Source organism: Pristis pectinata, chromosome 15 (assembly GCF_009764475.1).
Source record: "Pristis pectinata isolate sPriPec2 chromosome 15, sPriPec2.1.pri, whole genome shotgun sequence".
In the NCBI taxonomy this organism is placed as follows: domain Eukaryota; kingdom Metazoa; phylum Chordata; class Chondrichthyes; order Rhinopristiformes; family Pristidae; genus Pristis; species Pristis pectinata.
Genome location: NC_067419.1, coordinates 45,253,084 through 45,267,622, shown reverse-complemented (window position 1 = coordinate 45,267,622; position 14,539 = coordinate 45,253,084). Strand labels below are relative to the sequence as shown.

The 14,539-nt window shown below is 44.1% G+C and overlaps 1 protein-coding gene across 2 annotated transcripts in view; it reads right to left on the bottom strand.

The window, feature by feature from the left end:
* Positions 1 to 14,539, bottom strand: part of zdhhc17 (zinc finger DHHC-type palmitoyltransferase 17) — a 100,631-nt gene that overhangs the window by 18,715 nt on the left and 67,377 nt on the right. For both annotated transcript variants that reach the window (XM_052029909.1, XM_052029910.1), the window contains exons 7-11: positions 12,131 to 12,293; positions 9,865 to 9,990; positions 5,210 to 5,352; positions 1,850 to 1,950; positions 596 to 720 (exon numbers count right to left, since the gene is read on the bottom strand). In XM_052029909.1, the coding sequence (XP_051885869.1) occupies positions 596 to 720; positions 1,850 to 1,950; positions 5,210 to 5,352; positions 9,865 to 9,990; positions 12,131 to 12,293 (658 nt within the window). The remainder of the gene's footprint in view (positions 1 to 595; positions 721 to 1,849; positions 1,951 to 5,209; positions 5,353 to 9,864; positions 9,991 to 12,130; positions 12,294 to 14,539) is intronic.

The following is a 14,539-nucleotide window of genomic DNA, read 5'->3' as shown; positions in this document are numbered from 1 at the left end:
GTAAGGAATGAGGAATACTGTTCAGGACTGTATAGGGATGATCATAAAATAATATCCAACAACAGAACGGCAGACGGGATGAACGCTGGAGTATTTGCAAGGCAAGCTAGATGCCGTTTTGCATGCTCAATATTTAAATATTGAAGAATTCAGAAGAAATAGATGCAAATGTGTGCATTTCCATGAGTTAAAATACACAGAAGGAACAAGCCAGGTAACTGCATTGATATCACTGTAACTCAGCACTATATACAAGGTTCCTTTAAAATGGGATGCACTTGCAGGTAATGTTGAATTTACTTCTGTGCCAAGGTTAATTCATACCCCAGCTGGATAACTGTAACTCAACAAGCTGGAACTGGAGGATGCAATGGTATACAGGTCAAGTTACTGGACCAGGGGATAACATTCTGAACTACTAAACTTAAGGCAAGAAATCAGACCAAACCACGGTAGCCCGATTGCATCAACTGATATTCCATGACTTTGACATCATTCAGCTCTGAGCAGTGTTAACTCGAGGGACATATTTACTATACTCCAGTGTAGACTGTGGCAGTCCCTACATGGTATAGGGTTTCAAGGTTTTGCTTACCTTTTTCTTCTGCTCTTCCGTGGCTTTGATTACTCCTGGGTCTGATTTCCACGACTTACCAAAATTATAGAACAGCCCTACACTGTTGACAAGGAATGGGAGGTGGACTGACAGAACTGGAAGATGTGTTTTGGTGTTAAGGAATTAAAGGCTGGAAGGCTCATTTTTACATCACAGCAAAGCTTTGCAATGCAGTTTCATAATGCCCACGAGTGCCAAGCTATCCTTGTCACTTCTGTTGCATAGAATAGTCCAAAAGACTCTCCGCTCCCACATCAGATATAATAATGGGAATAAGGACAGAGGAAAATCATACCACCCATTTATAATTGGACACAACACTAAACCAATTGCTGGATAACTGTAACTCAACAAGCTGGCATTGGGGGATGCAACGGCACAAAGGACAAGTGACTGGACCAGAGGATAGCAGTCTGGACTACTAAATGCAAGACAAAAATTCAGACCAAACCATCGTAGTCCAGAGGATTAAATGACTTAAAATAAAAATCTAGACATGTTTACCGCAGAATTATTACATCACCATCTGGTTTATTCATGCCCTTCAGAGAAGGAGATCTACAGCTCTGACTTGGTTTTAACTCCTACAAGCAACTCCAGACAGAGTTATTGATTCTTAGTTGCCTCCCACCCCCCAAAACAGCCCAGTAAGGCATTCAGTTTGGGGGAACAATTGGGGAGGAACAATAGATGCTTGCACTGCCACCACCCTGTGAAATTAAAATACCAGGAGGCTGCCTGGATTGGACAGCATGTCTTGGGAGGATAGGCTGAGCAAGCTAGGGCTTTTCTCTTTGGAGCAGAGCATGAGAGGTGTACAAGATGACAAGATGCATAGATCAAGTGGAGAGTCAGAGACTTTTTCCAAGGGCAAAAATGGCTAACATGAGGGGGCATAATTTTAAGGCGATTGGAGGAAGGTATGGGGAGGACGTCAGAGATAAGTTTTTTTATACACAGAGAGTGATGGGTGTGTGGAACGCACTGCTGGCAGAGGTTGTGGGGGCAGATACATTAGGGACATTTAACAGACTCTTAGCTAGGCACAAGTGATAGAAAAATGGAGGGCTGTGTGGGAGGGAAGGGTTAGATAGATCTTAGAGCAGGATAAAATGTCGACACAACATGGCGGGCCGAAGGGCCTGTACTGTGCTGTAGTGTTATGTTAAGCAATTATCTTCCACCACCTAGGTCCCCTCTCCCAATGAAATAACCTGACATTGTAAAAGATATCAGTCCATAGCCAGAAGAACCAAGTAGCGTACATCCAGAATTTGGTTGCCAGATAGATTCCAAGAGGAAGAGCACTGTGCATAGAGTGATCGAAGAAGGACCTGAAAGAGACGGCACAGACAAAACAGCCCCTTATATTCTTGCTTTTACCATTGTTACCAGCAGAGCTTCATGTTGGTGGTAAGGGCTAAGTTCACATGCTGCCGTTTTCAACTCTTTGCACAACTGTTGCAATTTAACTCCATCTTTACCATTTTCCACTCCCTATCTTGAGCGTCTCTGAGAGATATCTCGGGCAAGGCAGCAGGAGGAACTGTGGAACATTTTCTGGGGATCGGGCCCGTGACTCACCCTGGGACTCCCCTCCTATCACAGTGACCACACAGCTTAACCTTTCACAGCTTCCTCTGACCACATATTTTGGTAATATAGTTTACATTGCTGTATGAGAGGTGCTTAAATGATACCTCAAGTAATTTTTAATAAACATAACCTAGGACATGCCTGTTAAGGAATAAGTGACTAATGAAACCACATGCGGAGCACTAAACTTGGAAATATAACTTGGTCCCTCTTTCTGGGAAAATCTACACAGCATATATTTGCTATGTGGTGTTCAGCAAGGACTACATCAAATAGAGAGAAAGGGGTTGGGGGAGTTTCTGTGCAGAAGTTTTCATTGGAAAACATACGAGAGCAAGATTTAATCATGTAAAATTACAAGGTGAGGTGAACATTACTGGAGAGGACAATAATTAGGGCTTAGAAATAAAAGTTAATTGTTAAAAGGATTATTGGGGATTTGATGGAAAATCTAGGCACCCAATGAGTAGTGCGAGCCTGGAACTCACGATCTGAAAGAGTGGTGAAGGCAGAAATGCACTTCATGTTTAAAAAGTACCTAAAATGAGTGCTTGAAAGACTGTAACCCACAAGGCAATGGACTGAGGGCTGGGGAATGGGATTAACCCAATATCTCTTTTGGCCGCCAATGATATGATGGGCCAAATGGCCTCCAAATGGTTGCATGTTGTATGATTCTGTGTGTCGGCACATATTGATGCGAGTGTGCTGATTTGGTTTGTGTCTACATGGGGCTTTACAATGTACCCCTGTGTTACAGCAGTTCAGGTAACCGATATTCTCTCTTCGGGAATTCAGAAATCACGACCAAAAAATTTGAGATATGGAATAATAATCTACTATAACAGAATTTATGATATAAAATAACTAAATAAACACAAAATGCAAAAGAAACAACAAATTTTCTCAATTTTTGTCAAGGGTTGCATTATGGAAGATCGTAATATGGATGTTTTTCTAGGAATGCAACCCCTCCGTGTACTGTACTTGCCTTGGAATGGGTGCAGATTGATCGCTGGGGGGAGCGTGCGAGGGTTGTCCAATGAGGAAGGATTAAGTAAGGCTGGAAATGGAAATGTAGAAAACTGTAGCTGCTGGAAATCTAAAATTAAAAGGAGAAGATGCTGGAAATGGTCAGCAGGTCAGGCAGCATCTGTGGGGAGAGAAACAATTAACGTTTCAGGTTGATGACCTTTCATCAGGATTGAGAAAGCTCGGAAACCACGCTGCAGAGAAGCAGGTGGGGGAAGAGCACAAAGGGTACTTGTAGGGCGGGATGAAGAGAGACTGAAATACACGCGGTGGTGCCACTGGCTGAGAGAGGGTGGTGAAGTGTTGTCAATCACAGGCTCAACAGTCTGCAGATCTAAACAGGAGATGATTGAAAAAGAAAGGAGAGAGAGAAAATAACAAAGCTGGAACTGAGAGAGGCAAAACCTTGCAGACCATGGAAATCTGAGATAAAAACAGAATGCTGAAAAACCTCAGCAGTTCAGGCAGCACCTGTGGAAAGAGGAGAAACAGAGATAACAATACAGCAGGTTAATCTTAAATCGGAACTGGCCAGTTCTAATACAAACAGGAGAGGAATTTGCTCTGAAATTATTGAATTGATTGTTGAGTCCTGAAGGCTGCAATGTGCCCACGTGGAAGGTGAGGTACTGTTTTACGTTGGGCTTCATTGGAACAGTGCAAGGAGACAAAAGTCGTAGCATCTTAGCCTCTTCCCTTCCCACTATTCAGGGATCCAAAACTCCCTCTACGTGAAGTAGCCATCCACTTGTCCTTCCACTTTACTGCTCACAAATGTTGTCGACATCAGTGAAACCAAATGCAGATTGAGTGACCACTCTGCAGAACATCTCCATCACAGTGACCCTAAGCCTCCCGTTGCTTGTCAGTTTAATTCTCCATCCCACTCTCACTTTTGTCTCAACCTTTGGCTTTTTACATGGTTCCAATGAAACTCAAGGAACAATACCCCACCTTCCAACTGTACAGGTTAGATCAAATTCAATAACTTCAGATAAACAGCCTTTGCAGTTTGTGACCAGTTCTGATTTAAGGTTAATCACATGCAACATTAACTTTGTTTCTCTCTCCACGGATGCCGCCCGACCTGCTGAATAATTCAAGCATTCCATTTTATTTCAGGTTTCCAGCACCTGCAGTGTTTTATATCAGTCTCTGCAATGTTGGTTTGACTTTTGTCTCCATTCCTCTTTTATTCATTTCTTTGTCTACATCTCCAACAAACAAGCCTTCAGCACCACTACTTGTATAATTCAGTCTCTCTTGATCTCTGCCTTAGACACTCTCTTTATTCTCTCCACCCTCCCCAGTCACTGAAACTTAAAACATGCCCTCTTTTTCCTCAGTTCTGATGAAGAGCCATCTAAAACACTGCTTCTCTCTCCACAGGTGCTACCTGACCTGCTGAGTGTTTCCAGCATTTTCTGTTTTTATTATTGAATAAGACTGGTCTGCACTAGAGATGACCAGACTGAAACAAAAGTAATTCTGAGAGGGTAGCTCCTGAGAGGTTGTATCCTCAGGCTGCAGAGTCTGGAACTGGAGTTATAATCTCACAGTAAGGTATCAGTCGCTTTAGACTGAGATGAGAAGAAACTCCTTTACTCCAAGGGTTGTGTATGTTTGGAAACAACCGCACGGGACAGTTGTTGAGTATATTAGAAGATGAGATTGACAGATTTTTGGGTAATGTGGGCATCAGAAGATGTAGGGATCAAGCAGGAAAGTGGTCCTGACATACAGGATCAGCCCTAACCTGATAGAACAGACTCGAAGGGCAAATGACCTCCTCCTGCCCTTTAAAGAACACAAGAAACAGGAGCAGGAGTAGGCCACCCAGTGTCATGATGATAACGTACAGAGGTCAAAATAGTTTATGCTTGCTGAGAAACAGGGAGGAGTTGGGGCAGACAGAATAAAGACACTCTCAATACAACAATGCCAGGTTTTTCTTAAATCACTTACTTTGAAAGGAACTGCACCAGTGCCCAGACTCCACCGTACATTAACCCCTTTATTAGCCAGGAGTCAATGTCAAGATCAGCTATGAATCCCACCAACCAAATCACCAAAAACGGAGTCCCCAGCATCACCTTCTGACGAAATTCCTATTAATAAAAACAAACAAATTATAACTCCACCATCGAAAGCATCTACAGAAGGTACTGCCTCAAGAAGGCGGCATCTATCCTCAAGGATCCCCACCATCCAGGTCATGCCCTCTTCTTGCTGCTACCATCGGGCAGGAGGTACAGAAGCCTGAAGTCCCGCACCACCAGGTTCAGGAACAGCTACTTCCCTTCAACTATCAGGTTCTTGAACCGACCTGCACAACCCTAACCCCACCTCAGCGACGGAACACTACGCACCACCTCTTGCACTGCCGTGGACTTGTCTCTGATTGTGTTTTTGCACAGTCTTTTTCTTCACTGTATTGTATAATTTATGTTTTGTGTTGTTTGAATCTACACGCCTGTGATGCTGCTGCCAGCAAGTTTTTCATTGTACCTGTACTTCACTCTATTAGTGTACATTACAATAAACTCGACTTGACTTGATTATTCAACTCCCCAAACATGGAAAATTTTCTCCCCAAAAATGGAGCGGGCAGAGGCTGAGGAAAGACCTGACAGGGGTTTAAAAATTATGAGAGGCATCGATAGAAATATAGCCAGTATCTTTTTCCCAGGGTCAATATGTCTAATTCTCCAGGTGAGAGGGGGAAAGTTCAAAGATGCTCTTAGATAGGCACATGAATATGCAGAGAATAGAGGGCCATGGACCATGTGCAGGCAGAAGGGATTATTGTAATTAGTGATCATTAACTTAAATTAGTTCAGCACAACATGCTGGGCCTGTTCCTGTGCTGTACTGTTCTATGTTCGAAGATGAGTTCCAAATTTAGGTAAGCCAATTTTTTTTTTCTCATTTTCAGCACAGCAATGCGCATTGAATTAGAGAACTCAAGACTCCAACTGAAAGAGTTCACGCTGACAGATGCACTGTGTTCCAAGGATATTGAATTTAAACCAGAGACTAACATTTTAATTCCAATTCCAGTATGAGCCACTGAAAACATTATCAGCTCACCTGAAAAATGTCCAGTTTACAATTCAACAGTCTCCCTTGTAATGGAAGTTAACTAACCTTGAGGCTAATCGTGTCACTCTACGGTGTAAATAAAACTTACACGCATTTCTGGATTACACCAAGGTTATTTTGAACGACTGAAGCTTTTCCTAATCACTCCAAAAACTTAATTGCTGAATTTTGCAAATGTTTATTAGCATGCAGCTAGACAAGCCATGAAATTAAGAGCATTTTTACATGCTTACTTTTTCATAAAGCAATTATTTTTTAAAAAATATTCCCAGAAAGGTGTCAGATAGTATCCCCAGTCCCTAACTGAGCTCAACCTGAACAGTGGCAGGATCTCAACGATAGGTCTTCCTCATAAGATGTTAAAGCATATTTCTCACATACAGAACCCCCACAGGGTACTAACGTCCGACTTGTATACAGCCCGTCCATACAATCGGGCATTTGAGAGACAGGCGGGATGGATTTGCTGGCTGCTGCAGGCATCTATTGCCACCTGGGAACTCAGTTCGCAGCCGCATTTCTGACGAATGAACTGTCCAGGTTACGAACAGTTCACAGGACGAAACTCTGCCGTAACCTGGGGAGGACCTGTATTTCCTTACAAAACAAAAGGAAGCCATTTGGCCCATTAAGGCATTTGGCCCATTCAGGCAATGCCATTCCCCCACTTATTTCCCTGTAACCTATTCTCTCTCTCACCCTGATTCACCTATCACCCGTCTACACTGGGGCTACTTTGCAGCAACCAATTCTCCTACCAACTCCACACATCTTTGGGATGCAGGAGGAATCTGGAACACCCAGGGAGAAGTAATGCAAAGGGAGAATGTACAACTTCCACACAGTCAGCTACTTTTACTTGCATTTATAAACCAGGGTCCATGTTGAAAAAAAAACACTGCACCAGTTGAACATAGAACAGCACAGCACAGACCCTTTAGCCCACAATGTTGTGCCGACCTACATAAACTTACTCCATGGTCAATCTAACCCTTCCCTCCAACACAACCCATAACTCTCCATCCCCTCAATCTTATACACCTCTATCAAGTCACCTCTCATCCTCTGTGGCTCCAAAGAGAAAAGCCCTAGCTCGCTCAACCTATCCTCATAAGACATGTTCTCTAATCCAGGCAGCATACTGGTAAATCTCCTCTGCACCCTCCCTAAAGCTTCCACATCCTTCCTATAATGAGGCGACCAGAACTGAACACAATACTCCAAGTGTGGTCTAACCAGAGTTGTATAGAGCTGCGACATTACTTTGCAGCTCTTGAACTCAATCCCCCGACTAATGAAGACCAGCACACCATACACCTTCTTAACCATCCTATCAACTTGCGCGGCAACTTTGAGGGATCTATGGACTTGGACCCCAAGATCTCTCAGTTCCTCCACACTGCTAAGAATCCTGCCATTAACCTCGTACTCTGCCTTCGTTCAATCTTCCAAAGTGCATCACTTCACACTTGTCCAGATTGAACTCCATCTGCCATTTCTCTGCCCAACTCTGCACCCTGTCTATATCCCATTGTAACCTATGACAACCTTCTACACTATCCATAACCCCTCCAACCTTCGTGTCATCTGCAAACTTACTAACCCATCCCTCCACTTCCTCATCCAAGTCATTTATAAAAATCAAAAAGAGCAGGGGTCCCAGAACAGATCTGTGCAGAACACCGACCTCCAGGCAGAATACTCTCCAGCTACTATCACCTTTTGCCTTCTGTGGGCAAGCCAATTCTGAATCCATGCAATCAAGTCTCCATACTGAAGCAAAGTATTCATTAAGGTCCTCCCCTACCTCCTCCACCTCCAGGCATGTTTCCCCCTTTATCCCTGAGCGGTCCTCCCATCACTCTAGACATCCTCCTGTTGTTCAGGAACATGGAGAACGCCTTGGGATTTTCCTTAATTCTACTCACCAAGGCCTTCTCATGTCCCCTTCTAGCTCTCCCAAGTCCCTTCTCAAGCTCCTTCCTGGCTACCTTCTAATTCTCATGAGTCTTGCCTGACTTTTGCTTCCTAAACCTTAAGTATGCTTCCTTCTTCCTCTTGACTGAATGTTTTACCTCTCTTGTCAACCATAGTTCCTGTACCCTGCCATCCTTTCCCTGTCTCAGTGGGACAAACCTATCCAGAACCCCATGCAAGTGTTCCTTAAGAAGCCTCCACATTTCTGCTGTGCATTTCCAAGAACATCTGTTCCCAATTTATGCTCCCAAGTTACTGGCTAATACCATCGTAATCAGCCCTCCCCCAATTAAAAACTTTCTCATAGTGTCTGCTCCTATCCTTGTCCATGGCTACGCTAAAGGTCAAGGAGTTGTGGTCACCATCTCCGAAATACTCACCCACTGAGGGGTCTGTCACCTGACCAGGTTCATTGCTGGTACTAGATCCAGTACGGCCTCTCCTCTAGTCAGCCTGTCCACATACTGTGTCAGGAATCCTTCCTGGACACACCTAACAAATTCTGCCCCATCTAAACCTTTTGCACGAAGGAGGTGCCAATCAATATTAGGGAAGTTGAAGTCTCCCATGACAACAATCCTGCTATTTTGCACCTTTCCAAAAACTGCCTACTTACCTGCTCCTCAGTGTCCCGGTGGCTATTGGGGGGGTTTATAGAATACTCCCAATAGAGTGATTGCTCCCTTCCCCTTTCTGACTTCTACCCACACTGACTCGGTAGACGATCCCTAAACGACGTCCTCCCTTTCTGCAGCTGTGATACTATCCCTGATTATCAAAGCCACCATCCCCCCCAAGTCTTTTACCCCCACCCCCCTCCATATCCCTTTTGAAACATCTAAACCCCGGAACATCAAACAGCCAATCCTGCCCTTGTGACAGCCAGAACTCTGTAATGGCCACAACTTTGTAATTCCACGTACTGATTCATGCTCTAGGTTCACCACCCTTATTCCTAATAATTCTCGCATTAAACACATTTCAACCCATCCAACTGACTGCATTTATGCCCTATCCACTGCCTATCCTTCCTCACTGTCTCTCTGCACAACGCATCTAACTCTACACCAACTGCTCCATCATCTGACCTAACAGTCCGGTTCCCATCCCCCTGCTAACCTAGTTAAAACCCTCACCAGCAGCTCCAGCAAACCCGCCCGTAAGGACATTGGTCCCTGTCAAGTTCATGTGTAACCCATCCCTTTTGTACAGGTCATACCTTCACCAGAAGAGATCCCAATGATCAACAAATCTGAAACCCTGCCCTCTGCACCAACTCCTCAGCCACGCATTCGTTTGCCATACCTTCCTATTCTTACCCTCACTGGTGTGCGACACAGGCAGCAATCCAGAGATTACTACCCTTGAGGTCCTGCTTTTTAGCTTCCTTCCTGACTCCCTATATTCACTGTTCAGGTTGAAAGCTGGGAAGTGCTCTTGGCAATGGTTATGCATCAAGCAACACCACTAAAGCAAACTAATTTGCTGCTGCACTTTCCTGTTGCAAAGTCCTTACTTTACTGTGGTCATGAATGACTCACCTTGTCTGCTTTCAGCCTCTTTAGGAACGAAGGGCTATCAAAGCCTTTTGCCTGCCTGGCTTCTTGTAAATGACTAATCATCCAAACATTCTTCCGCTGTTTAGCAAGATCTAATGGAGTTTCACCCTATGAAGAGAGAAATTTAATGCAGTGGCAAGTACCAGGGCTTCCATTAAACCTGATTCCTTTTGAAAACATTTGCATTAAATGAGTAATTAATATGAAGTATATTAACCACAATTAACTGTAAACATTTTAACCTAAAATGGTTCATCAAAAAACACTCCAGTTAGTCTGCAAAATGTTGTTCCTCACTCTCCCTCCTCACAGTTCTTCTGAGAGTGACATTAAGTATTGGTATTGGCTTATTATAGTCACTGTACTGAGGTACAGTGAAAAACTTGTCTTGCATACCGTTCGTACAGATCAATTCACAGTGCATTGAGGTAGTACAGGGTAAAAACAATAACAGAATACAGAGTAAAGTGTCACAAGCTACAGGGAAGTGCACTGCAGGTGGACAATAAAGTGCAAGGTCAAACAAGGTAGATTGTGAGGTCAAGAGTCCATCTCATCGTATAAGGAAACTGTTCAATATCACTGTGGGACAGAAGCTGTCCTTGAGCCTGGTGGTACGTGCCCTCAGGCTCCTGTATCTTCTGCCTGGGGAGAGGAGAGGAGAGAGAATGACCTGGGTGGGTGGGTTCTTTGATTATGCTGGCTGCTTCACCAAGGCATCGAGAGGTTTAGACATCCATGGAGGGGAGGCTGGTTTCCGTGATGTGCTGGGCTGTGTCCATACCTGTCTGCAGTTTCTTGCGGTCCTGGGCAGAGCAGTTGCCATACCAAGCCATGATGCACCCAGATAGGATGCTTTCTATGGTGTATCGATAAAAATTGGTGAGTGTCAAAGGGGACATGCCAAATTTCTTTAGCCTCCTAAGGAAGTAGAGGCGCTGGTGAGCTTTCTTGGCCATGGCATCTTCGTGGTTGGACCAGGACGTCCTGTCAGCTCTCAGGTCAACCCAAGATGCTAGTGGAGTCTTCACTAGTCTCTCAATCCCTCAATCTGCATCAATGAAACATTGGTCTTCGTCATGGTACAGTATCTGCATAACAAAGGTGGCTACTTCTGAAAGCAATGATTAGCTGTAAATGTCTGGGACATCCTCAGGGTGAAATAGGATTTATATGTGTTAAATGCAAATCCTTTCTGAGCATGAAAGACCTTCATACTTAAATGACAGATATAATTTTTTGCACAAATGAATTTGCACAGCACGGAAACCAGCCTCCCCTCCATGGACTCTGTCTACACTTCTCGCTGCCTCAGTAAAGCAGCCAACATAATCAAAGCCACCACACACCCCAGATATTCTCTCTTCTCCCTCCTCCCACCACTCTCTGTGTAAAAATCTTACCCCTGACATCCCCCTTATATCTTCCTCCAATCACCTTAAAATTATGTCCCCTCCTGTTAGCCATTGTCGCCCTGGGGAAAATGTTTCTGACTGTCCACTCGATCTATGCCTCTGATCATCTTGTACACCTCTATCAGGTCACCTTTCAACCTCCTCCTCTCCAAAGAGAAAAGCCCTAGCTCACTCAGCCTATCCTCATAAAACATGGTCTCCAATCCAGGCAGCATCTTGGTAAATCTCCTCTGCACCCTCTCTAAAGCTTCCACATCCTTCCTATAATGAGGCGACCAGAACTGTGGTCTAACTAGAGTTCTATAGAGCTGCAACATCACCTCGCGGTTCTTGAACTCAATACCCCCGACTAATGAAGGCCAACACACCATACGCTTTCTTAACAATCCTATCGACTTGCGTGGCAACCTTGAGGGATCTATGGATGTGGACTCCAAGATCCCTCTGTTCCTCCACATTGTTAAGAGTCCTGCCATTAACCTTGTATTCTGCCTTCAAATTCAATCTCTTGACCTCACAATCTACCTCGTTATAGCCTTGCACCTTGTTGTCTACCTGCAATGCACTCTCTCTGTATTGAGACACTTTATTCTGCATTCTGTTATTGTTTTTATTTTGTACTAACCTCAATGCACTGTTGGAATGAATTCATCTGCGTGGACGGTATGTAAGACAAGTTTTTCACTGTTACTCGGTACATGTGACGATAATAAACCAATTTATCAAATGTTATCAATTTTCACTTTGACTGTGAAATGCCTGCCGCCTAAGAAACTATTGTGAATTATTTTCAAACATTATTTTAATGACTAAAATTTTTTAAAAAATCATACCTTGATATTCTGAGAGTCCACGTTAGCTCCAGCTTCTAGCAACAAACTGATCACCGTGGTGTTTCCTGCCAGCACTGCCCAGTGTAATGCTGTGTTCTTGTGGTACTTGTCCCCAAGATTCACTGACACATTAAACGTGAGCAGCAGTCTTGTAGGGTCCACGCTGAAACACAGAAACAACGATAATGTTGCTGGTTCATACAGTCTGGTTATCAACTCCAGCAAAATGAAACGAGGCAAATAAGTCTCTGGAAAGTGCATACCCATAATTACTCAATGAGGCTTTAGAGTCAGTTCTAATCGGGCTCACAAATTACGAAAGCCTTATAAACTCACTGATGGTGTAGAACACTTCAAAAAAAAAGTTGGAGCTCACTCTTGTACGATAAGATGGACTCTTGACCTCACAACCTACCTCACTACGACCTTGCATTTTGTTGTCTGCCTGCACTGTACTTTCTCTGTAACACTTTATTCTGCATTCTGTTATTGCTTTTCCCTTTGACTCTCTTTGTCTCTCAGCAACTTTTACAGATGCACCATAGAAAGCATCCTATCTGGATGTATCACAGCTTGGTACGGCAACTGCTCTGTCCAGGACCGCAAGAAACTGCAGAGAGTTGTGGACACAGCCCAGCGTGTCGGACACCAGCCTCCCCTCCTTGTCTTTACCTCTCGTTGTCTTGGTGAAGGAGTCAGCATAATCAAAGACCCCACCCACCCGGGTCACTCTCTCTTCTCTTCCATCGGGTAGAAGATACAGGAGCCTGAAGGCACGTACCACCAGACTTAAGGACAGCTTCTACCCCACTGTGATAAGATTATTAAACAGTTCCCTTATACAATGAGATGGACTATGACCTCACGATCTACCTTGTTGTGACCTTGCACTTTATTGCACTGCACTTTCTCTGTAGCTGTGACACTTTACTCTGTACTGTTATTGTTTTTACCTGTACTACCTCAACGCACTCTGTACTAACTCAATGTAACTGCACTGTGTAATGAATTGACCTGTATGATCAGTTTGTAAGACAAGCTTTTCACTGTACCTCGGTACAAGTGACAATAATAAACTAATACCAATACCTTGTATTACCTCGATGTACTGATGCGATGAAATGATCTGTATGGATGGCATGCAAAACAAAGTTTTTCACAGTACCTCTGTACATGTGACAATAATAAATCAATTTACCAATTTACTTTAGGCACAGAATATTCCATACTGCCTGCTGGGTCTTTCCCTACATAACATTTGCTTAAAAATAGTGATATGTTAAGAACAACTAGTGATATGTTAATACAACAGAAAATGATTAATAGATGAGAAACAAAGGACTGCAGATGCTGGAATCTAGATGAAAAACACGATGATGCTGAAGGAACTCAGCAGGCCAGGCAGCATCCATGGAGAAAAGCAGGCGGTCAACGTTTCGGGTCAGGACCCTTCTTCAGGACTGAAGATAGGAAAAGGGGAAGGCCAATATATAGGAGGGAAAAGCAGAGCAGTGATAGGTGGACAGAAGAGGGGAGGAAGGTGGGCACAAGGTGGCGATAGGTAGATGCAGGCGCGGGGGAGGAGGGGAGAGCAAATCCACTGGGGGTGAGTCATAGGTAAGGAGAGAAAGGGAAAAAAGGTTGTGGGGAAGGGGGGTGGGGATTACCTAAAGTGGGAGAATTCAATGTTCATGCTGTTAGGCTGCAAGGTTCCAAGACAGAAAATGAGGAGCTGTTCCCCCAGTTTGTGCTTGGAATTCTCCTGGCAGTGGAGGAGGCCGAGGACTGACATATCAGAGACAGTGTGGGAGGGGGAGTTGAAGTGACTGGCAACGGGGAGATGCAGATTAATAGATGGGTTAATTCTGTCAAGGGCATCTGGAAAAGGTTGAGGAAGGACAGACCTTACAACAAAAAGGAATTCAGTGGGTGGGATTTGTCGGCCAAGGCCAGCCTTTATTGCCTTGCCATTCTTGCCCCAACGTGGCAGTGACAGACCTTCCCCTGGAAATTTATTTGCCTGCACGGTGTTGGTGTTTCCAAGAGATGTAGAACAATTCCAAGATACCGTTCCAATATTGAAAGAAAACCAATACAAATTCAAGTCAGGGCAGTACAGATCTTGGAAGCGAGGGCATCTCCATGATACCCAAGCTGGTATATACAATGGGCAAAAAGTGAGAGATTGGGAGATTTCCCATTTCGGTGGGGAGCATCGGACATCACAGAGGTCTTCAGTGTTGCTGCTTAAATGGTAAGTATGCAGAAAGGCTCCAGAGTATATTGATCGGATTGAGTGAGTGGACAAAATGCATTGCTACTGTAGTATAAAGTGGATAAACATGACGTTATTCACTTTAGTGGAAAAAACACAAGCAGATTACCTGAACAGCAAGAGATTGGGAAAGG